Source organism: Phodopus roborovskii, unplaced genomic scaffold (assembly GCF_943737965.1).
Source record: "Phodopus roborovskii unplaced genomic scaffold, PHOROB, whole genome shotgun sequence".
Classification (NCBI taxonomy): domain Eukaryota; kingdom Metazoa; phylum Chordata; class Mammalia; order Rodentia; family Cricetidae; genus Phodopus; species Phodopus roborovskii.
The window spans coordinates 12,775,920-12,798,054 of NW_026126409.1; the positions used below are offsets into that span (position 1 = coordinate 12,775,920).

The 22,135-nt window shown below is 49.0% G+C and overlaps 1 protein-coding gene across 2 annotated transcripts in view; it reads right to left on the minus strand.

The window, feature by feature from the left end:
• The window catches only part of Rasa3 (RAS p21 protein activator 3), a 99,673-nt gene extending 79,374 nt beyond the window's left edge, over positions 1–20,299 (minus strand). The window contains exon 1 of one of the 2 annotated variants that reach the window (XM_051182045.1): positions 20,004–20,299. In XM_051182045.1, the coding sequence (XP_051038002.1) occupies positions 20,004–20,284 (281 nt within the window). In that variant the 5' untranslated portion in view covers positions 20,285–20,299. The remainder of the gene's footprint in view (positions 1–20,003) is intronic. The other variant, XM_051182046.1, reaches the window with a different exon arrangement.
• Positions 20,300–22,135: the final 1,836 nt, after the last annotated feature.

Genomic DNA, 22,135 nt, shown 5'->3' on the forward strand with positions numbered 1-22,135 from the left:
GACCATCCTTCTCCAGAGGAATGGAGATCAGCCCAGCGCCAGGCTCCTCCCTGGTTCTGCGCCTTCTGCCCCTTGGAGGGGAACTCCATAGTGGAACAGTTAGTTCATGGCTTCTGTTTCCTATAGTGAGCTGTTTTCTATAACAAACACTGGTCATTCAAAACTTTAGCGTGTCATTTCTGAAGACTATTCAGAATATTAATTCGTTTCCATGGGGCCTCTTAATCATGTACCCTTTAAGAGCTGAGAAGAAGCTGTGATCACTTCACCACAGTGTAAGGGAGAAAAGGAGTGAGTTAGGTCAGGGTTTGCTTTTCTGCACAATTTTGGCTTCGCAGACTCTGGTCCACTGCCAGCTCTGAGACAGATTAAGTGAGGAAGTGTTCTGTCACTATGTCCTCTGATACGATCTGGCCTATGGGGAACGCACTGTCTGTATTCATGGTCCCTGTGACAGAGCTGGACCTGCAAGCATGTCTCCTCTCGCAGGGCTTCTTCATACAGTGACCCGAAGCCAGGCTCCAGGGAACTCCCAGGCAAAGCGCTCCTCACTGGCCACTGCCTCTGTGATACACGGCTCAGTATTTGATCACCAGTGGTGACTGAGGATGACAGGTCCAGGTGCCCTTGCAGCTGGAACCCCATGAATTCTCATTGGATCATTCTCGAATCCCCAGGGCCGTCTCTGTGCTGGTTCTGGGTGGCACAGACAGCCACCACCCAGGGCAATTGTTCTGGGGCAATTGGAGCAGAGAGGGAATTTTATGGTCTATGTAGGATGCTGAAGCTAGAGGGAGGACCCAAGCCACTCTTCTGTAAGAGCCACTGTTTTGTTTTTATTATTCTTCTCTCATACAATATATCCCAACCACAGCCTCCTCTCTCTCACCACTTCCCTTCCCCCCTCCACCCCCACCTTCCACCCCACCCCAACCCCTGCCATCCACTGCTCCTCCATTTTCCCTCAGAAAAGAGCAGGCTTCCCAAGGATACCAACTGAATATGGAATAACAAGATGCAAACCCTCATGACAAGGCTGGACAAAGTGCAGGCAAGGATCACAGGCACCCCCCCCACTCCCACTGCTAACCCCACAGACAACCCCAGCTCAATAACCATAGCGTGTATGCAGAGGACCCAGCACAGACCCATGTGGGCTCCGTGACTGCCACCTCAGTAAGATCCATGGTTTCTCACATTAGAGTACACAGGCTGAGGACTGTCCAAGCAGAACACACACGTGAACTCCAGTCTCTGTTCACTAGCAATCCTGTCACAGGCAATAGACACGGAAAGAAAGCCAATGTATAATTTTACCGCTTCCTCCTACTTTAAAATCATCACCAAGAATTCAGGGGTGGAGCTGGTTCAAGCTTAGATTTGTGGTTCTCCACAAGGGACAGAGAACTAAGACAGGCCCCACTCTGTAATCATTCTGGGTACACCGCCTGCGCCCACTCTGTGCCATGCTGATGACTAGGTTAAGCAAGGAAACCCATTGCTGCTGGGCAGATGCCATAGGCCACAGCACAAATGCAGGTAAGAATTACATAGAGTTCAGTCTTCTGACAGGCCCACACCACCAAAGTCCCACTGAACAGGGTGCACACTTGTTCCTGCAGCAGTGCCTAGAGCATGTTGTGTGTGTCCAGAATTAAATCTTACAAAAACCATTTCCCTGTATTTTAAATCTCATAAGTGCATGTGTGTTATTATATAATACATATTTCACATATGCATATATATGTGTCACACGGGCCTCAGCAGGGAATCTGCTCTGCTCCCTTCACCTAATCCCACACCTAGATGACCAAGCAAATCATGTGGTGTGGACACTGTGTCCCTTTCTTCCTGAACATACAACCAAACAAGGAGCAAACACATTTAGGAACAGAGGGGTGCTCTTAACTTTTACTGAAGTTGTTTGTTTGCTTGCTTTGAGATAGGCTTTCACTATGTATCATTGGCTGGTCTGGAACTATGTAGACCAAACTAGCCTTGAATTCAGAGAGACCGGACTGCCTCTGCCTCCCCAGTGCTGGGATTAAAGTTGTGTGTGGCCATGCCCAGTCTACTTTTAATGAAGTTTTATCACACTATACTGAACTTGCTCCCCTGCCTTTCTGCTAAATTGGAATAGCTATCCCATGGTCCTAGCTGTGGATTGACCATAATCCACTAAGGCACAGGACTGAAACAAAGCATTCACATGACTGAAGACAGGCCCATCCACCTGGCTTTTCCCCTAACTGCTCTGCTCATCTCCATAGCAGCTTCTGCCTCACAGCTGTGCTGGAGGCTGCTGTGACCACATACCTGCCAATCCTGTGAAAGACTGTCACTAAATGATCTCCAAAGCCCTTACACACATCACTGTACATGCTGGGCACATAGGCGCTCATACACAGATACCATGGAGCAGAGTTCACATGCTCACTACCTTGAGCCCTCATCTGAGTAAAGGAAGACCATGGCTCCTCCCTGCAGCCACAGCTCCCTGCTTGTTTCCAGACATGCTAGGTGGGCAAGATGACAGCGCCAAGTATGCACTTTGTGTTTGCTTGAGCCATAGTGTCACTGTATAGAAGCTACTGTGGGCTGTGGTCTACTTCAAATCTGCAGCCACTAACATCTTGCCATACAGACATTTAGAGACTGCATCCTTTCAGCATCCCTGGGTACCAGTCCCAGCATCCCTCGGAGATGGATGCTCAAGGCCCTTGCAGAAAATGGTGCAGTGTTTACCTGTAGCATTTTCATCTCCATTTTCAATCTCTCTCGGCAACTTATTGCATTAGCAACGTATGCGTTATGTGAATACTGGCTATGGAATGACGAGAGAAAAGACTGATTGTGTTCAGTAGAGGTTTGCTCCCTGATGATGAACTTCCCCATGTTTCTGTGGTCACTCAGGACACTCTGATGGCTTACTGATTTAGTTGTTTCCCTTTTTCACAACGCAACCTTTAATCATATAGAGAACTTGTGTTTTATACAGTATGAGCCACAACGCAATTCCTTTTGTGGTGAATAGGTAAGGAAGACACCCCACTTATTAAACCGACCCCACTCTCTTGGGGAATCAAGATGCCTCTTTAGCTGTCACCTTGGCTCTGAATCCACTGTGATTCCTACCCATCAAGAAGCCTGATTCCTGTGACCAACATAAAAAACTGACCACACATGCATCCCAAGACTGTGTAGAATGCAAAGTCCACTTAGCTCTTGGCAGTCTTTCATAGCTTCCACTTATAAAGCCCAACTTCCAACCAGAACAGGTACTAGTCCAAATAACTGGGCTGGCAAGATGGCTCAGTGGTTAAGAGCACTGGCTCTTCTGGATGGCCAGGGTGATTCCCAGCACCCATGAAGTAATTAACAACTGTCTATAACTCTAGTTCCTGGAGATTTGATACTTCTGGCCTCCAAGGGCAATGCACTCACGAGGTCCACAGACATACATGCACATAAAATAAAAATAAAATCTTTTTTTTTTTTAAGAAAAAAAAGCTTCCCAATAATTTTTTTCTTTTTTAAAAGTTTAACCAGAGCTAATAACCAAAATTAAAAGTATTCTTCACTTCACTGCAACTTAAAGTAATCGCATCCGCCCAACTGCACACTGCCTGCCTAAGGAAGTGTCCTGAAGACGTTCCACACCCCATGGGTGGCCATTCTTCCTCCAGCTCTGTGCCAACAGAACCCTTTCACCATGAATTTCCCCCCCCCCTGGAGTTTCATCTTCAGTTCAATCCTCCTCTAAATGGTTCTTTCCCCCTACCGGTTCTATTTTTATCTCCCAGAACCAGAGCCTTCAGCTGGTGGAGACTGTCGTTTACTATCCAGCCAGCGGCTGACCTCAATCTTCCATGAATTAAAATCAACTGAACTCACAGTAAATCCCCGGTACTGACTCCCATCATCATGTCTAATAAATGACCTTTGCTCCAGAACCTAAGGACCCCAAATCCCACCAAGCCCAGGCAGAAGGCAGAGAAGTCAGTATGTGTGAGAAGACAAAGCCACGAGTAAGCCTGGCTCTCACCACGCTGGAGCCCATCAAGGGCCTTCTCCTGGTGGAGAAGGATTTTCCCTGCATCTTGCCTGTTGCATGAGCTCTGGAGTCTGATCTCCCCATCCTCCAGCCTGCCGGGGGAGAGTGTAGCACATGTTTCCTCTCACCTCCTCCTTCCCCACATCCAGTGTGAGGATCTGGACAGTTGCCTTGGCATTTTGTTATATACCTCCTCAGGCAGACTCTGGGCCCTAGTTTAAAGAGCATCTGTCTCCTCTCCCATCACCACCCATGGTACCCAGTCAACTCAGAAGGTACAAAGCCTGTGACAGAAGAAGCAAAAGCCAGCATAAGCCAGTAGCAGTTAACAGGTTTCAGTGGACTGCTGGATCTCCAGTGGCGACTGGAGAGGATTCACATTACAGATGTCCCTTCCAACAGAACCTCATGGCCCTGGGTCCACAGAAAGAGGCCTATATTCAACAGGACATTCATTCAACATAGAAGATGGCACTCAGTACAGCTGGGAGCTGATCCAAGCCTCAGTTTCCCTACCAGTGAAATGCTTGCTCGGTCTACGGGAACATCCTGCACATGTGAAATGAATAATCTTGTCCCATCCACTTTCCAACTCCGCAGACAGCAGAGTTCCACAAAAGGAAGTTGCAAGATAGGAACGGGCTATGCATCCCTCCCAACAGCAACATCCTAGTACTGGAGCCAAGGGTTAACTTCAGCTGGCACACAGCCTTTACCCACCTGCTGATCCAGGACCAGAGAGACATCAGCAACAACAGAGGTCTCAAAGTTCAGTTTCAGTAATGCTCCCCACACTTGTCATCTTAGCAGAGAATAATGCAATAAGACCAATGAACACATAGCTGGCTTAGAAAGTCCTAGTTCACCTTTCTACAGCTATGGGGCAGACAAAGAACTGGGCTGATGACCCAAACAGCTCTTACAACCCATAGCCAGCCACTGTGTCCAAGCAAAAAACCGAGTCCCCGAATACAATTTCTTACACTGTCTTCTGTCCACCAAACAAAACTTACAGGTCTTCATCTGAACTACAGTAATAGGACCTTCAGACCTCTGCAGGCACCTTCCATCTATGGCTTTTAGGGCTGGCCATACACACAGTCAGCATGTGGCTAGGTCGTGGGGTTAGAGAGCTTTTAGATAAGAGGGTCTCCCCTCAACACAGGCTGAGAATCTTGTGTGGGGTCAACTTGAAAACATGCAAGGCAGTCCCCAGAGACCCACACACAAAGAAAGCCCAGTCTTCCAGAAGGAAGTGAGTTTTAGGGTTATAGTACACAAGGCACCCTTGTGTGGAAGTCAGCTATGCATGTTTTAACTTTCTGTTTTCCCCCAAACTTTCAACAGTGATCATACAACCTCACCCACCACCACTCCATTCACACATGTAAAGTCATAGGAAGACCTAGAACAGTGGTTCTCAACCTGTGGGTCACAACCCCTTTGACAAACTCTGTCGCCAAAAATTACATCACTATTCCTAACAGTAGCAAAATTATAGCTCTGAAGTAAAAACAAACAATTTTATGGTTGGGGGTCACCACAACATGGGGAACCGTATAAAAGGGCCACAGCATTAGGAAGGTTGAGAACTGGCCTAGAGGAGCAGTTGCCAGGAACTCGCAAGTGATGTGGGCAGAACAGGATTTGGGGAGAATTCAGGGCAGAGACCTGAGGAAAGTGGTGAGACACACACTCTGCTACCTTCCTCTGCTTCCACTTCTCACCCGAGCCCACATCACTTCCCCAAAAGTTTTCAAAAGCAGCCAGTCCCCGCCCAGCTCAGAAATTTGGGGAGTGGGCTGTGTTCTGGGGCGGTTTGGGGGTCCCCAGTAGTTCTGATACTAGGCAAGGGGCCTGGATTCGTCCTGAGGGCCCTCATTGGACTAAAGAAATGCTGTCATGGCATCCTTACAAGGACACGCCCTCATCTGCTGCAAGCCCTCTCTCTGCACTGCAAGGAACACACCCACATCTGCGGAAAGCCCTCTGCACTGCAAATATCAACAGAGCTTGCAACATGAGCAGCATAAACCAAGGAGAAGAGAGGCCAAGCTGGGAGGGGTACCACTCACGTGTGCATTAAAGAGGAATAGTCCTCTCTGGTAAGGCCAGAGCCTGTTCGCAATAATTCAGCTCACAACCACCAGTCTCACACGAAGAAGCAGAGCATTGCTAAGCACACTGGTCTCATGAAATAAATAAATAAAAACAAATAAATACATAAATAGACTACTGCCATGTGATGCACCACTGAAAGGTGAAAGCAAAGAAATGGGTGCTGGTTCACATGCCAGTGATTGGCAAGAAGCTCGTCCGGGATGGCAGGAGCTCACACCACAGTAACAAACTACTTCCACCAGGGATGCCCAACTCTTCAGCTTCACCTCCTATTGGCCCAAAAATCTTTGCGCTCCTGGGTCGAAAATTTCTGCGGTAAGAATTCCAACCAAAACACTCCTAAGAGTTGTTTGGCCCATGGAAGCAGGCCCTGCCTTTCCCCTCATCCTAGATTCTCCTAGTTTTGCTTTCCCTACCTAGCTAAGGGCAACCAGCTCCCAGAGTTTATAGGCCAGGGGCACGGAACCTTCCCTCAAAAAGTCTAGGCTCTAACACAGCCACCTACGTCAGGACAGGGCACAAACCCTAAAGCCAGACCCTCTCATGCTGACAAGACACCAAACAGCCTCCATTAGCTGTGGTCCGAATGTGGATTGAGGAAAAACACTCCTTCTATAAACAGCAACCTTAGTGGGTCAAGAAAAAGAAGAGGTCAGAATCTGACACACGAAAGAAGAGCAGCGGCAGAGAAGCTGGAGGACCTAGCGACCGAGCGGCATAGCGGCCTGCAGCCCTGCTCTCAGGCTGCCCGCGGCCCTGCATCCAGACTCCAAGGTGTCAGACTGAAGCCCCAAATCAATTACTCTGCTTGCCAAAGCCGGATAAAAATGGCCTTTTTTATGTTTTATGGCTTGTGTATGTGTGTGGAGAGCACACATTCATGTGGGTGTACATATGTATGTAAATGGGTATGTGTAAACATGTATGTGCACGCATGTAGGGGACTAAGGTCAACCTCAGTGTCTTCAGCAACCCCTCTGTATTTTATTTGTTTGAAACAGGGTCTCTCACTGAGCCTGGAGCTCATCAGTTCTACCAGGCTGAGGAACCAGTGAGCCCCAGAGACCCCCTTTCCTACCCCTCCTTCCCCCAGCATTGGCATTACAGACGTCTCCCACTGTGCCCAGATTTTACTATTTTATTTTATTAATTTTTACCAAACATACAATATATCTTTTCAAACAATATATTCTGATTATGGTTTCCTCTTTCCCAATTCCTCCCAAATCCTCCCCACTACCCCAACCAACCAAATCCATACCCCTTTTTCCCCCATCTTCCTCTCATTAAAATACAAATGGACAGCTAAAATAATAATAAAATAACATTTAGAAAAACAGAAGGACAAAACAAACAAGCAAACAAGAAAAAAGAGCCAAAGAAACAGTACAAGAAATACATATGATGAGACACACATTCTCCCACACAGAAAACCTAGAAACACAAAATGGAAACAATAATAGATAAGCAAAAGACCTGTAAGGTAAAAATAAAATGTTCAGAGCACTACAAGACCAAAAAAAGAAAAAGCACAAAATTACCATGGAGTTCATTTTGTGTTGACCATCTGCTGGGCATGGAGCCTGCCCTTACGTGTGGTTTATGTACCACACGTAATGGAGTAAGACTCCATTGGGGAAAAAAAAATTCCTTTCTGAGTGATTGCCAGCTGGAGACAGTTTCTGGGTTAAGGATGGGGCTTGTGTGTGTGTGTGTGTGTGTGTGTGTGTGTGTGTGTGTGTGTGTGTGTGTGTGTGTACACCTCCTGTCTACACCTCCTCTCAGCTCGGGGACCCCACCTGAGTTAGACCTGTGCAGGCCCTGTGCATGCTGCCATGGTCTCAGTGAGCTCATATGTGTGCATCAGTCCTGAAGGCCTAGAAGGTCTTGTTTCCTTGCTGTCCTCCATTCTCATCAGCTTTTACATACCACTGAGAACTGAGTCTTCCAAGCTCTCTCACTCTCCTGGGCCTAGATTTTACCTGAGAGGCAGGGATCTGAACTCGTCTTCATTCTTGCATGGAAGGCATTTTTTTTTTTTTTTTTTGACTGAGCCATCTCTCAGACATGGCTTTTAGGTTTCTGAATATCTTTATCAAGAAGATATTTCACAGCATAAGAAAATTATGTGAAACCCAAATGTCAGTGTCCATAAATAAGGTTCCACAGACACATAGTCACACTTTCCCAGTGACACACTGTCTGGCTACTTTGAGCTACAGCAGCGAGACTGAGTAGCCACAGGCTCCAAGTGTCCCAGTTCCCAGCCCACACAGGTGGAGCTCACAGTGGTTCCTTGGCCGTGTGAGGGTCTGTCTGTACAGGAGCATCACCACTTGAGCTCAACATATTCACACCAGTCTTGTGCTGGCTGGAGAGTGGGTAATTACTCAGAGAGCCCCAAATCCACATGGACAGCAGGTTGAGATTCTATCCCAGATCTGGACCTATATATGATAATTAAGCCACAAGCCAAGAGTATGTATCCACCATGCATACTGACACCATCATTATTAGGGCCACGGGAACCATCAGAATAGTATCTACTGATGTCATCTGTAGCTGGGTCACAAAATGAATTATCCTGGCTAAATGCCTTCACAGAGGAAATGCCACCCATAGGACATCCAGCCTCTCAGAGTGCCACAGCTAACGGCACGCTGCCTTTTATCCCAAATCACATCTAACTGCACAGCTTCCCCAAATACCTTAATTGTACTAAATCAGCATCTGGGATGAGCTGTAACTGACAAATGTGTTTCTAGAGGGCCACTGAGACATTTGGGGGTGATTCTAAGTGCAACTCAGAACGGTGCCTGTCTTTTGTCAGTATTGTAGCGAAAGGGAGGATCCCTCCTCTTACTCCAAAGAAGAGAAATGAGGGATACCTAGGGTAGGACAAGAAGACTGTAGGGTGCATAGGGATGCCACAAAGCCCTAAGACCAAAGAGCTGACCCAATAGGTCAGGAGAGAAGCCTGACAGAGTATCAGGTCCTACTATCTAGCAGGCAGGAATCAGAGTACAAATGATTCCTGACCACTCATCCTGAAGCCACACACCTCCATGACCACAGGGTCTTTTCCTCCTTTGTGTTCTCCTGCAAGGGTGGAGCATGGACACCCATGCATGGAGACTTGGGGTTGGAGGACTCCTGCATAGGCACCAGCCACACACAGGCAGACACATTGGGAGGCAAGCACACAAGCCATGGCTTCTCCATAAGCTGCCACTCATAAAATGAAGGTGCATAAACAATGGGAACACTGCTGAGCTCCTCCCAAAGACCAAGTGGCTGGCCCCTGACAATAAGAGGAGCCTAACAAGACAATGGGAGCACTGCTGAGCTCCTTCCCGATGACCCAGCCCCAGCTAATGTCAGACATTCATTTGCTCATTAGACACCAAAAGTCCTTAACCCGCATTTCCAGGTTCCAATTGGACACTGACCCCAGTCCCCTGAGTGAGTGTGACACCCTTCGTCTTCAGCAAGCTGCCTGGCATGGCACTAGTAGAAAGTCAGACCACTCACATATCTGTAGGGCTTAAAATGAACTTCCTCTAGCCATGTGCTAACTTTCTATTCTGGATTTCCTGAGGTTTCCTTTATTAGACTGGAGTCCAAAACTATCTTGGAAGGAGCTACGGGACATATGGGTCTTACCCATTTGAGGGTAAGGAGAAGGGGCCAGGACAGTCAGCATTTCCCAGCTCTGACAGCGTGCTCGAGCTCCGCCCATTAAAAAACTAGCCATTTGCTTGCTGAGAATGAAATGAGCCCAGACCTTATTTCACCCTAAAAAACATAACAGCTTATCCTTGTGTCCTCTAAAGCACACAAGACACACTGCTTCCCACACTCCTTCAGGGTTGGGTTCTCAGCATCTCTGCTTCTAAATGCATCAACAACGAAGTAGCTCAGGAGAGGTAGGGAATGAAATCAGGGGCATTCCTGGTATTTCTGGGCAGGACAAGTTCCAAGGACTGGTTCCTTGTGGTGCATGGAGCCAAAGTCTAGCCACCTGGAATTACTTCAGATTCCCTGAGGCCTTCGCTGTAGGTGGAGAGGCCACTGTATTCCTGTCTGTGAGCAATGAGGTACCCGTTGCCTTTGTGTCACTTTGGAGGAGTGTTCCTGGTTGAGGCATCACAGTAAGCTTGGCTGGGTTCAAGCCTGGCAAATGAACACATCTTAAAGAGAAAGCAAGCAAGAACCTCAGAGTACAAAACTGGGACCCAGTGCTGAACTTGACCTTGCCTTCCTTCCACGTGGGGGTTATGCAGCATGCAGGGTCTGCTCTGAGCTAGGCCCAATGTGGGAGCTCTACTATATTCTGCAAAATAAACCGAAGATGCATTCCCTGTGCTCAGTCCTGGAGGCTCCTGCTACAGTAGGTTGTACTCTAGAAGTGTGTTACCACAATGAGTATGTATAGTGTGGAGAAATAAAGTTGCTTATCTTATAACCAAGAATGGACAGGAAGGGGACCAGGACCATAGCGTCCTCCATGTCCCACTGTCCAAAGATCTGTCCTTCCACAGCGTCAACCTGGAGACCAAGCCTCTGATACACAGGCCTTCAGGGACATTCAATACTCTTACCATAGCAAACTGCATCTGCTGTTATGATGGTCTGTGTAGCACAGAGAAAATGACTATGCTGAGTGACTTCGGGCTACCTGCAACACACACTACATACTCATGTGCTTCATTCAGCTTCAATATCCTGTACCAACTGTCGCCAGTGGCAGAGAGCCCAGTCACAGCTTCTGGGAAGGCAGCCTTTCTAGCCTTGATATACAACTCCACAGCCTGGTGCTAAGCTGCAGCAGACATGGTATAAAGGCTGAACCTAGGCGTGGGGTTAGCCTTCCATGTCAGGACAGAGCACACTGTGGAAGACATGTGAATACTGTCAGTTGATGCAGGACACACAGCCTTTGCAAGGCAGGCAGAACAGGCTCTGGTTTACAGGTGTCCCACAAATCTCTACCCTCCTAGTCCAGCTCCACACGTGGTGCCCGCTCATCAAGAAAACTCAGCAACCTTGCAAGGCTTTTCTGCCGATTACACACAGCCCAGCCCTTGGCTCACCCATAGGAGTCCCATGACCCTGAGCGGATGCTGGTTCTCACCAACCCCCACATCACGCCTGAGTGAGATAAAAAGCCAGAAGGGAACAATGACAACATCTCGATTTATTCTGTGCCCACACAGAACTGGCACTTCGCAAACTAGCCAACCCTCAATGCTACTAGGAAGGGACCATTATAATTCTTGTTGTACTTTAAACCGAGGCACAGAAAATTCAAGTAACACGTGAAGGGCGGGCATCCAGCTGGTAGACTGCAAATGCCTCTACCCCTTGATCCAACACCCAAGACTGGGAAGCAGCAGTCACATAATGCACAGATTTGGAGTCTTTTCTCCAGCAGATGTGCAAGGAGATCTTTGCTCCCTACTCCCAAAATATGGCTGATGGTAACATGCTATTCTATTTCCTGAAGAGAAGAGGGGACCTGAGTCTGACACAGTCTTGGTGTTCGCAAGTATTCAACAATATCCCAATTCCACTCTTCTTCCACCATACAGCTCAAGAATGTCCTCAAACAAGGGCTCCACCTTGGCACCCCACGCCACATGGATGCATGGCTTGACCCACCATGTAACAAATAAGAGTCCCAGACGTTGCCAAATAACCCAGGGGAATGGGAAAAATTGCCTGATAAAACCTGTGTCAGAGAAAAACAGGCCCTCTGTGCACACTTCCTCCCAGACTATGGGATGGCTACCAACATGAGAACAGCATCCATTTTGCTGTGCACTGGTGGCAGGTGCCAAAGGACACCCATAAATAAGACACCAAACAGCTGCCCCTCTGGGTTTTTTGTCTGACCTGACAGAAACCATAGCTTTCTCAGATATGTGTAGCAAAGCTGGGGTTAATGGAGCCCCTTAGAGCCAGCAAGCTGGGATGACGGGGCCTACATCTACATCAGCTCATGACCAGGGAGGCCGAGGTCCTGGGTAAACCTTTTCCAGGCCCACTTGGCCTCCCTTTAGCCCTCTCTTTGACGTCCACTCTGGGGAAAGGGCTGTCCTGTCACCCTTCTTGCCCCGATGACAAGGACCAGAAAACTAAGAAGAATTCTTATGAGGGAGAGGATAAAGCCCAAAACACAGAACCTGTGTGCCACCCCCTGATGACACCTACCTTGCATTCCCTTGGTAGCCAGCCATTTGAAAACACACCAGAATCCAAACATATAGAGTTACAACTATGATCCTGCCCATCATATTCCAAACTAATGCGGCTGATCTGCCTCAAGACCCTGCCCAGACCATCAGCATCCAGACCCTTGCAGCCCAACAGTTTCTAGACCCTCGCAGCCTCTCGGCCTCCAGACCCTTCCCCAATGCAACACAGCTGTAGCAACCCATTCTTACGACCACACCACCACTAGGTGTGGCATAGCCCCCACCGCAAGCCCAGCCACGGAGTGGGAACTGAGACTGGGGGATGAATGACACTATTGACAGCGAGAATGACAATCAGGAGAAGGAAGCAAGTTGTGTTTGACTCGGGGCACAAGACCCCATGGGACCTCTCTGCCTGCCAAACCCTCCCGGTCCACTCCCTCTAACCCTCTGGAAAAAATTACATCCTGGGCCTCAGCAAGGGGACAACAAAGGAGACAAAGTTTTCCTGCAGATGTCATGAAATATACTTGATAAAACAAAAAAATCTTAAATCAAGACACTAGGCAAAAACAGTGAAAACAAACTTATTTTTTTCTTTCCATGTGACCCTTCATTTCCACTCAGGACATGCATAAACACATTCTTGGGTTCCAATACTGAGAAACTCTCTCTAAACACTAAATGCAGTGCTGCCCAAAGCAGGAAATGATGAACAGCAAAAGGAATGTCACAGATTCCAGACGGATGGGACCAGCTGGGGAGCTGGGCAGCCACACTAATGTCTCAGATGTTGCCTCCAGTACTCCTCAAGGGATTGTTGCTGTATAACTGAAACCCAGGAATAGCCAGAGGCCTCAGAGAGGCTAGGTGTCCCCAGCAGGGCCTTCATTCATCCTCTGGCAAAAGGCCTCCAGGCATAGGGCTTTGCAGCAAGTCTGCCTGAGACAACCTACAGGTAGAAACTGCCCATGAACCCGCCCCAAATTACTTTCAAAACACAGTGGTCTGCAGGCAACTGTTTCCTGCTTCTCATTAACAGGCTATGGCTCATCCCTGCCTGGGGTCCCTGGTCATGTCTTACCTACTGAATTCAAGCTCTGGCACCTGCCCATGGCTCCCTTCCCAAAGATAAGGACCCAGGTTGTCCCTATATTCATTATGGCTTCTTGAGCACACTGCTTAGGAAACTGAGCCTTGGCTCCTGCCTGACAAAATCCACCTAAGAGAACAGGCCAGAAGCAAACAGAAGAAACGTCACGAGAGAAACTTTAAGCTGTGGGCCTACAAACATGAGTGTGCCACACAAATACAAAATATGTGAAAATCCAAAATAATTGTGGGAAAAGTGTGGGAATGGAAAGGCAGGGTTCCCTAATACCAAAGACATAGGAGCAGGAGGCAAGTTGTCTGAAGGGCTCCTAGACTCCAGGTGACAAAGTCCCACCCATGCAGGTGACAGGAAAAGTAAAGGACTTTGTGAAAAGTGGACTAATTTAAACTTTGCAAGTCTCACAATGCCAGGAGTGACCCATTCCTGTTGTTACCAACCCTGGAAAAAAGTAGAATCCCAACCCTCAACACGATTTGTACACTATGCACACTGTTACAGGAGGACACCTTGAGAACGGCCCTTGACTTAACCTGAATGCTGGCCTCATGGGTCATGGGTGCAGTCAGTTCTCTCTCTCCACCTCACGCCTCAGTAGGCTCAGATGGTGACCAATGTCAGCTCTCTATCGGTGCAGACAACCACAGGGCACAGTTCCGGCCCCTAGAATCCAGCTTTACACAATGCAGGAAATGCCCCATTGTGTGCTTTTAGGTCAACAACCTTACAGAGCTGATGACCACTACTAAGAGATATCCTTGACACTCAGGATTTATCTTCAGTGCCCCTTCAGGCTTCAGGCCAGCCGCCTGCTTCCTTCTTCCTGTGCCCTGCTTAGGGCCAGGCTCAAAGGCTGGGTACCAGAAATGCATTCTGTCCTCAGAGAACTGAATGAGGCTGCTGCGCAGATGAAAACTTGGCACAAACTCTGAATCCAGCAGCAGAGTCTTGGAGATCAGCCATCGGGACAAGAGGTAGTGTCCTCCTCTTCAGGCTCCCTGGTGGATGAGCTTTCCCAGAATCCTATCCTGCAGCAGTCTGCCTACATCAAGGGCCTCAGGCCAGCTCAGCAAAGCTTCCCAAGAAGGCTAAGTATGCCATCTGCAGATCTGAGGGTCTGGAATTCCCCAGCTCAGCCCTCACCCCCAAAGGCCATGGGAAAACCAGCCCCATTCTAGCACTCATCCTAGACTCTAGATGAGAGTCCAAGCCGGCCAGGGCCTTTGGGGCTTGCACACAGATGAATTTTCCAGAAGTGCCTCATTTTCCTGGACTAATGCTAATGGCCCTGTGCCCCAGTCTGACCCCAGCCTTGGAAAATCCCAAATTAGTGGGAGCCAAAACAAAGTAGATGCCCAGAGGTTCAGGGACTTAAGACTAAAATATGTCCCCACACTGAAACTGAACTGTATGCCACCCACCTCCTGCTTGCCAAAGCAAAAGAAATCAAAGCGAAGCCTGAGTGAGGGACTTAACCCTGAGAGGAGCTTAACTGCTGTGGGTCATTCCTTGTAGCCTCGTCAGTGTGGGAGGGACCAAAGTAGAACCCAAGAAAACAGAACTGGTTTCACATAGTGCACAGTGACCCAGAGACAGCTCCCCTTGTCCCCCATGATATAATCACCCTTCAACTGGCATTTACTTTACCCTGTTCCCACTTTTTTGTTATCTGTTCATTGAACTGCCGGCTATGGGGCTGTGCAAAGAGCACTTCTGGACATGATCACCTTCTGGTCAGAGCAGGAGCATTCCAGTTGTGTGGGTAGTTCCTCCTCTGCCCCAACATAGACTGGGGCAGGCCTTGACAGGATAGACCAGCATATCTTGATGGGTACCTACAGAAGGCCAGCTATGACCCATGAGGTCCCTCCCAGCCCAACACTAATAGCCATACATCACTCACTCACCTTGTGCCTCCCAGAAGCCAACCAGCACCCACAAATCATGTCTCCTCCCTCCAAAGCTCCTCTTCAGCCCGCCAGCCACCATTCAAGTCTAAGATCACAGAGGAAGTAAAAGGCCTTGTGAACTGACAGGAAGCATCCAGAGATGCATATATATAGTCTCCCTTCATGGACATCAATGTCATGAGGTTGTGAGAATTTAAAATTAATGAGAGAGGTTCAGAGGTTAAATGCACTTGCTGCTCTTCCAGTGACCTGGTCAGTTTCCAGCACAGCTGGGCAGCTCACAACTGCAACTGCCTGCAATGTCATATTCAGGGAACTCAGTACCCTCTTCTGACCTCTGCAGCTATGGTACGAATATGTACACATAGACACACATGCACATGCACATGCATGCATACAAATGCACACACACACACACAAATAAATAAAATAGCAGAACAGAATCTTTAATGACACAATGCACACAGACCCCCTCACTTGAAATCTGCATTTCTCTGCCCACCATAAACATGGCTAACCCAGCACCTGGCAGGCAGCACCTGGATCAGCAGGACAAAGCAGTCCAACCCTGAGCTTCCCCAGCTTCCACAGGTACAGCCTAGAACTGCACATTAGTCCTGGGCAGTTAAAAATAGCACAGGCAGCTGAGCTGAGCTCGGTTAATGGAATACCCAAGTTAATTTTAGCATGAGAGAGCTCAAGAGAATTTAAAATCTCCCATGCCAAGGACCACATTTGGCCTACACAGCATCTTCTTAAACTCAGACCCTGAAGCTACTGTATGGAAAAGGCTATTTCCATGACTCACAAAACACCTCTGCTATCTGAATCCAGCCTTGCCCAGGCCATGACAACTGTTAACCCATAAAGCACAACTGCCCCCTGCAGGTCCATGGCCTGCAACCATGGTGTCAACACTCGGTGGAGACAGCAACTTTGCTCGATGGGCTAACTGAGCTCTAAGCTTCCAGACCTTAATCTAGGGCTTTGTCATCTGCTGACCAGCCAGGCAGGCTCACACCCCTGTTTGCCCCCATCCTGCACTTCTGCTCATCCTCCCTTCACTGGCTCTTCCTTCTTCTGGTCAGATTTTGTTGTGAGCAGAAAGGCAAGGAGAAGGAAACCAGCCCTGGTCCACAGCAACCCAGTCCTCCTGGCTGGGAGGAGCATACCATGTGTATGCTCTGCACTTCTCCACAACCACATTCTAACCTTGGAGAAAGAGCACAGAGCCTCAGGGACAATGCAGAGTGGCTGCTGTGATGTCCAGGCAGAAAGTCCAGAGTCACCAAGAGCCCAGTGGAAAAGCAGCAAGTAGAGCCTGTCTTCCTGGGGACCCAGGGAGCTCAAGAGGGACCTCAGCAGAAAGAAAACAAAGCCATACATAATAATGCAAGAGAACATTTCTAGTCTGGGAATGCAAAGCCAGAATTTTGAATTTTTATTTATTAATTGACAGATGAAAATTACATCTATGCACTCAACATTTTCATCCAGAGAGCACTTTTAAAAAATGAGTAATAAATATTATGCAAAAGGAAAACAAGACTGGGAAGTAAAGCTATATTGCAACCCCAGGGAACACTAGGCCCAAAATAGCATTGCTGGGCAGATGAGCTCTGGCCACAGCTACCCACCCAATCACCAACCAGCATTGACTCTAGAGAGTTGGGCTATACACTTCCTCAATACAGCAGCCTCAAGGAAGTGAGGGTCAGTCACATGCAATGGCTGAAGATGGCAGTAACAAAGCAGCGATTGTTACCACAGATACTCAAGATTCTAAGGGCAGGGGAAATACATCCAAACAACCATACACATTTTAAATGGGGAAGCAACGGATTCTCCAAGACAGGATTCGAAAATGCTCTCTATTTTTTTAAATTAAGATATTTTACTTTTATGTGGCTTTTTTTTTTTTTCTGTGTGAGCAATGTGTAGATGGAATGAGAAAGGGGAAGAACATGGAAATCCATTTCTGATGAAACCAAGTACTATCTTATGCTCTAAAACTGAGAAGTAGAGGCCAAGCCTCATAACATTGGCCCCTTCCCTAAGTTCTTACAACAACAGTGGCAATGGTGTTTATCTGTATGGTTTAGGGGCATTTGTCTCTCTTTCCTTCTCTGGGTGGGGGAGGGTGTTAACTAGGACGACCACAGCCTTGTACATTCCCACCGGATGCAGCCCACATGGACTCATGCTTTATTCAGATGGGGAAATGGCTGTGACAAGAAAGAGGCTCATCTGGGTCACCCTGTAAGTTACCAACAGGCTTCCTGGAAGCCAAAGCACCTGGAGACAAGGCTTAGCTAGAGGAGTGACTGGTGTGTGTGTGTGTGTGTGTGTGTGTGTGTGTGTGCACCCTTGCTTGTGCATGTATGAAAGTGGAAAAGACAGAGATAGAGAAACAGGGGCAGGACAGGTCAACACTTCTGCCCTCAAGTCAACTACAGGGTCACAGCAAGTGACACTCAGGCAGATGTTAATCACAGAGTGACCTGACCACAAACCAAGAACTGCAAAAGGAAACCCAGGAGCCCAGCACACAGGGAGCCAGCACATGGGGAGGCCAGCACACCACCCACCTTGCTAGGAGTCCTATTTATTCTTCTGATGGGATTCCCCTGAGGACCCCAGTATCAGATGAGCAGGGCAGCTAAGCAACAGCAAACCCAAACCAGTTGCCACAGCTGTTTTCTGGGCTCCAAGGGGCTAACACAACACACCCACATCTGTACTCAAACACAGGAGGCAGGCCCTCTATGCAGAACTGTGGTCCCCGCATAGTCCACCCAGAGAACACACAGGCACCCGACCTCTTGTCTAGCCCCTAAGGACCTTTGAGAAAGACCAGCCTCTTGGAGACAGAGCACATTTAGGCAGTAGGCAGTTTGAGCTTGGGCAACTCTACCCAACCTCATGGCCACCATCCTAAACATCTGAGAGTTGTCCAGCCCACTATGTAGTCAGATGCAATGAAGTCTCCAATCACACACTTATTCAAAGTGTGGTAACAGGGAGACCTTATGCCTTGTCTCCACCACTGCTCCTCTGGTGAAGACCCTACTCTGACAGACAGTTTGAGCTACTTGTCTTAGGCACCAGAGCCTTCTCTTTCCTCTTGTCTTTCTTAGTATGCCCTTCTGGAAGAGAAATCCTCTTTGATTAGAACTAAAATCCTTCAGTGTGTGTACAGCAGCTGATGCTAGGACTGTAGCTTTTGAGCTAGGCACACTATACTGAAGAGGGAAGTCCTTGGCCCTTGTTACCTGCTTACCTGAAGGCCTGGATTCTCCCCTAGCAGTATTCCACAACAAGACCACCCTCCCCTTGTTCTCCTTCACTAGAGGGTCACAGCACCCTCTGGAGCCTGGTGGACTCACTTGGTGAGATGGTCTTGGATGAAGGAAACTGAAGCTGGCCACCCTCACACAAGTGCTCTTTGCCTGCCCCCACAGCAGACAGAAGCAGCTCCATTCCTCAGATTGAAACTGACAGCAATTCCCGGCACAAAAGCAAGAGAAATCCCTCCCATGCCCTCTGGGAACCCAAGCACCACATGGTATCTGCAGCGCTTCTGAACCAAAGATCAAACTGTCTCGGCGATGATTCAAAATCAAAATAAAGCGGACAGGAAGCAACACGCTGATGGCCAGTGGCTGGCATTCTTCAGACAGCATCGAATGTCAGCAACAACTGACATTCGGCTGTGACTGTTGCCACCCACTAGGGGCCTTTTCACATAGGAACAGGCCAGTATGTGGGACACAGTTCAGAGGGGTAGGACTACAGAACAGCGCACTAGGACCCAGAATTCCTTCCAGAAAATTGGCCCTTGCCCAGTGCGTTAATGGTTTGATGTGTAACGGTCACTTCAGAAAACCACTGTTAGGAAGTGGATTCACACATCACTCATAAGATTTAAAAAAAGAAGGGGGGAGGGAACGACTGGGAAAAGCAAATTCTCCAGGTTTTTTTTTTTTTTTTTAAGCAGGAAGTCCTTTCCTTCACTCCAGTCCGACTTCAGTCCCTGCCCCCAGCGTTGCTGCCGAAGTCCGGAACAGCCTAGAGCAGCCTGGATGCCAGGCCTGCCGGCCACCGCTCCCACGGCCAGTTCTCAATGAAAGGAGGGGGAGGTGCTGGCAGCTCCATCACCACGCCTGCAGCGCGCAGACACACAGTCGCGCGCGCGCTCACGGCCTCGAAGCCTGCAGCACTGCACAGCAGAACGGGTGAAGGGGCGCCCCCTCCTTGGGAAGGAAGTTCCTGCGCACAACTGTGGAGGGAACACCCGGGGACTGACATCAGTAGACCTGATCCCTGAAGTGGGAGCACCCAGACGGAACCGCGTGTGCTCGTGCATGTAAACTAAGGCGCCCGAGACCCGGAGAGGTCCGCGAGCGGTCCTGCGCACACCGACACAGGCAGGCAGCCACGCGCGCTCACGCACACAAACAGACGCCCCCTGATGCAGGTCCCGCCTCCCCCGCAGTGCCACGGAGAACCGGGCTATCCGTCTGGGCGGGGAAGCACGAGTAGCTGGTCCAGCCGGGCCGGATACCAGGAGCAGGGGTCTGGGGAGCTGCCCACGCCACCGCGGTCCTCACCGATCTTGATCCTCACGCTCTGGAAGACCCGCAGCCCCTCTTCCTCCACCGCCATGCTGCTTGTCAACCTCGCCAACGCGCGAGGGCCCGGCAGCGCGGCCGCAGGAGGAGGACAAGACAGGCGGACAAGGCCCGCAGACGGAGCCGAGCGGCGGATGCCCCCGGAGCCCCGCGCGCTGCGGTCCGCGCTCTGCCCGGGTGCACCGCCTCGCGCCCTTCCATTGGCAGAGCTCGGGGGCGGGGCGGTGGGCGCCTTCCTCTGACAGACCCCCGACCTTCATTGGCTAAGGCTCCTCATGGGGCGGGGCAGTACGACTCCGCCTACTGTGAAACACTGCATCCCTTTGGTCGGATATGTAAGGGGGCGGAGTCGGGCTCTGAGGCGGGATCGGAAGGGACTCCGGGTTTAGCGGTCCATGTTCTCATGATCCCTGCTGGTCTGGTCTCTTTGGACCGGGGACAAAGAGAGGGTCGTGAGGAGTGATCTGTGTTTTAACTGCCAGCTTCCGTGAGACTGACTCGCACTTAAGAATTTAAAAGGTATATTCAAGCAAAAGGTACGAAAGGAGAAGGTTTCTTCTAACCAAGCTTCAGCACCTAAGAGAAGTGACACCTGCCGATCGCGTTGAAGAAATTGGACGGTGATGCACGGGCAAAGAGAGGTCCGTGCGGACCCCGTGCCTAGCAGGCAGACCCTGCTCGCCCTGGGGTGTGTGGGCCTTGAGTTTGCTATCCCAGAACCTTCAAACCTGGTACTTTCTAGCAATTTGATTGGTGTCCAACTTTGGAGTTGTTGGCTCACTGCAACCATCAAACCTCTCTGATGTCCTATCCTGATACTTCCACTAAGACAGTTTTCCCTCCAGCTGGCACAGCTCCCAGCTTCCTAGAGGGGCAAAAGAACTCCAAGCGCCTCTCCTCCCTTAAGTGTCTCTCTCCCACAGACTTGGCCCAGGTGAGTGGGAGTGGTGGCAGAGGCATCTTCTGCACTGAACTTGAAGGAAGCCAGTGGAAAGCTGGGTGGAAGACCTGTGGAAACAATACACTGACTTTGGAAAGGTGTGAAAATTGAGACGGTTTTGGCTATGGAGTCAGGGGGCTAAATCATTGATAAAGCAACTGAAAGAAAGGTGTGACACAAAAGCCCTTGACTCTATGTGGTAGCTCTGTCATCAGCAACCAGGCAACAGAAATATAAAGTGCAGGACAGGACTGTCAGTAAGGCATTGGAATTCCAGAGCAGCTGAAGGGTGGAACCCGCCAAAAGCTGCTGTGTCACAGTCAGGCTCTGTGAAGGGAGCCCCTCTAGGTTGACATGTTAAAAATCCTGAATTCCTGGCTTGGAAATTTAACTCAGTGGTGGAGAACTTGTCTAGCATGCACATGGCTGGGCAGGGATGGAGTGGTGGGGGAAAACAATGCAAAAATTACCATAAGACTATCTTAGTTAGGTTTCTATACTATGATCAACACCATCACCAAAACCAACTTGGGAACCACAAAACAAGCAAACAAACAAAAAGCTAGGTGGTGGTGACCCACACCTTTAATCCCAGCACTCAGGGGGCAGAGGCAGTCAGTTCTCTGAGTTTGAAGCCAACCTGGTCTACAGAGTGTGTTCCAGGACAGCCAGGGCTACACAGAGAAACCCTGTCTTGGAAGAAGAGAGAAAGGAAGGAAGGAAGAGAGAAAGGAAGGAAGGATTTACTTTCATCATGGTCCTTTGTAGTTGGAATTGGGGTTTTTTCTCTGACCTGCTGGTCCTCCTGCTGGACGAGTTTCTCTCCCACTCATAACTCCCTGAAGCTGCTTAGGAAATAATCACTCAGAAGCTAATATATTAAATATAATTGTTTAGCCAATGGCTCAAACTTATTACTGGCTAGCTCTCTCTTATAAATTAACCAATTTTTAAAAAATAATTTGTATATCACCACAAGGCCATGACTTACCGATAATGCTTACATCTTACCCCTTTGGTGGCTACATGGCATCTCCTTGACTCTGCCTTCTTTCTCTCCAAAACTCTGGGTTTCCTGCCTAGCTATATTCTCTCTGGTTATTGGTTAAAACAGCTTTATCTACCAACAAATAAAAGCAACACATATTCACAGCATACAGAAGGACATCCC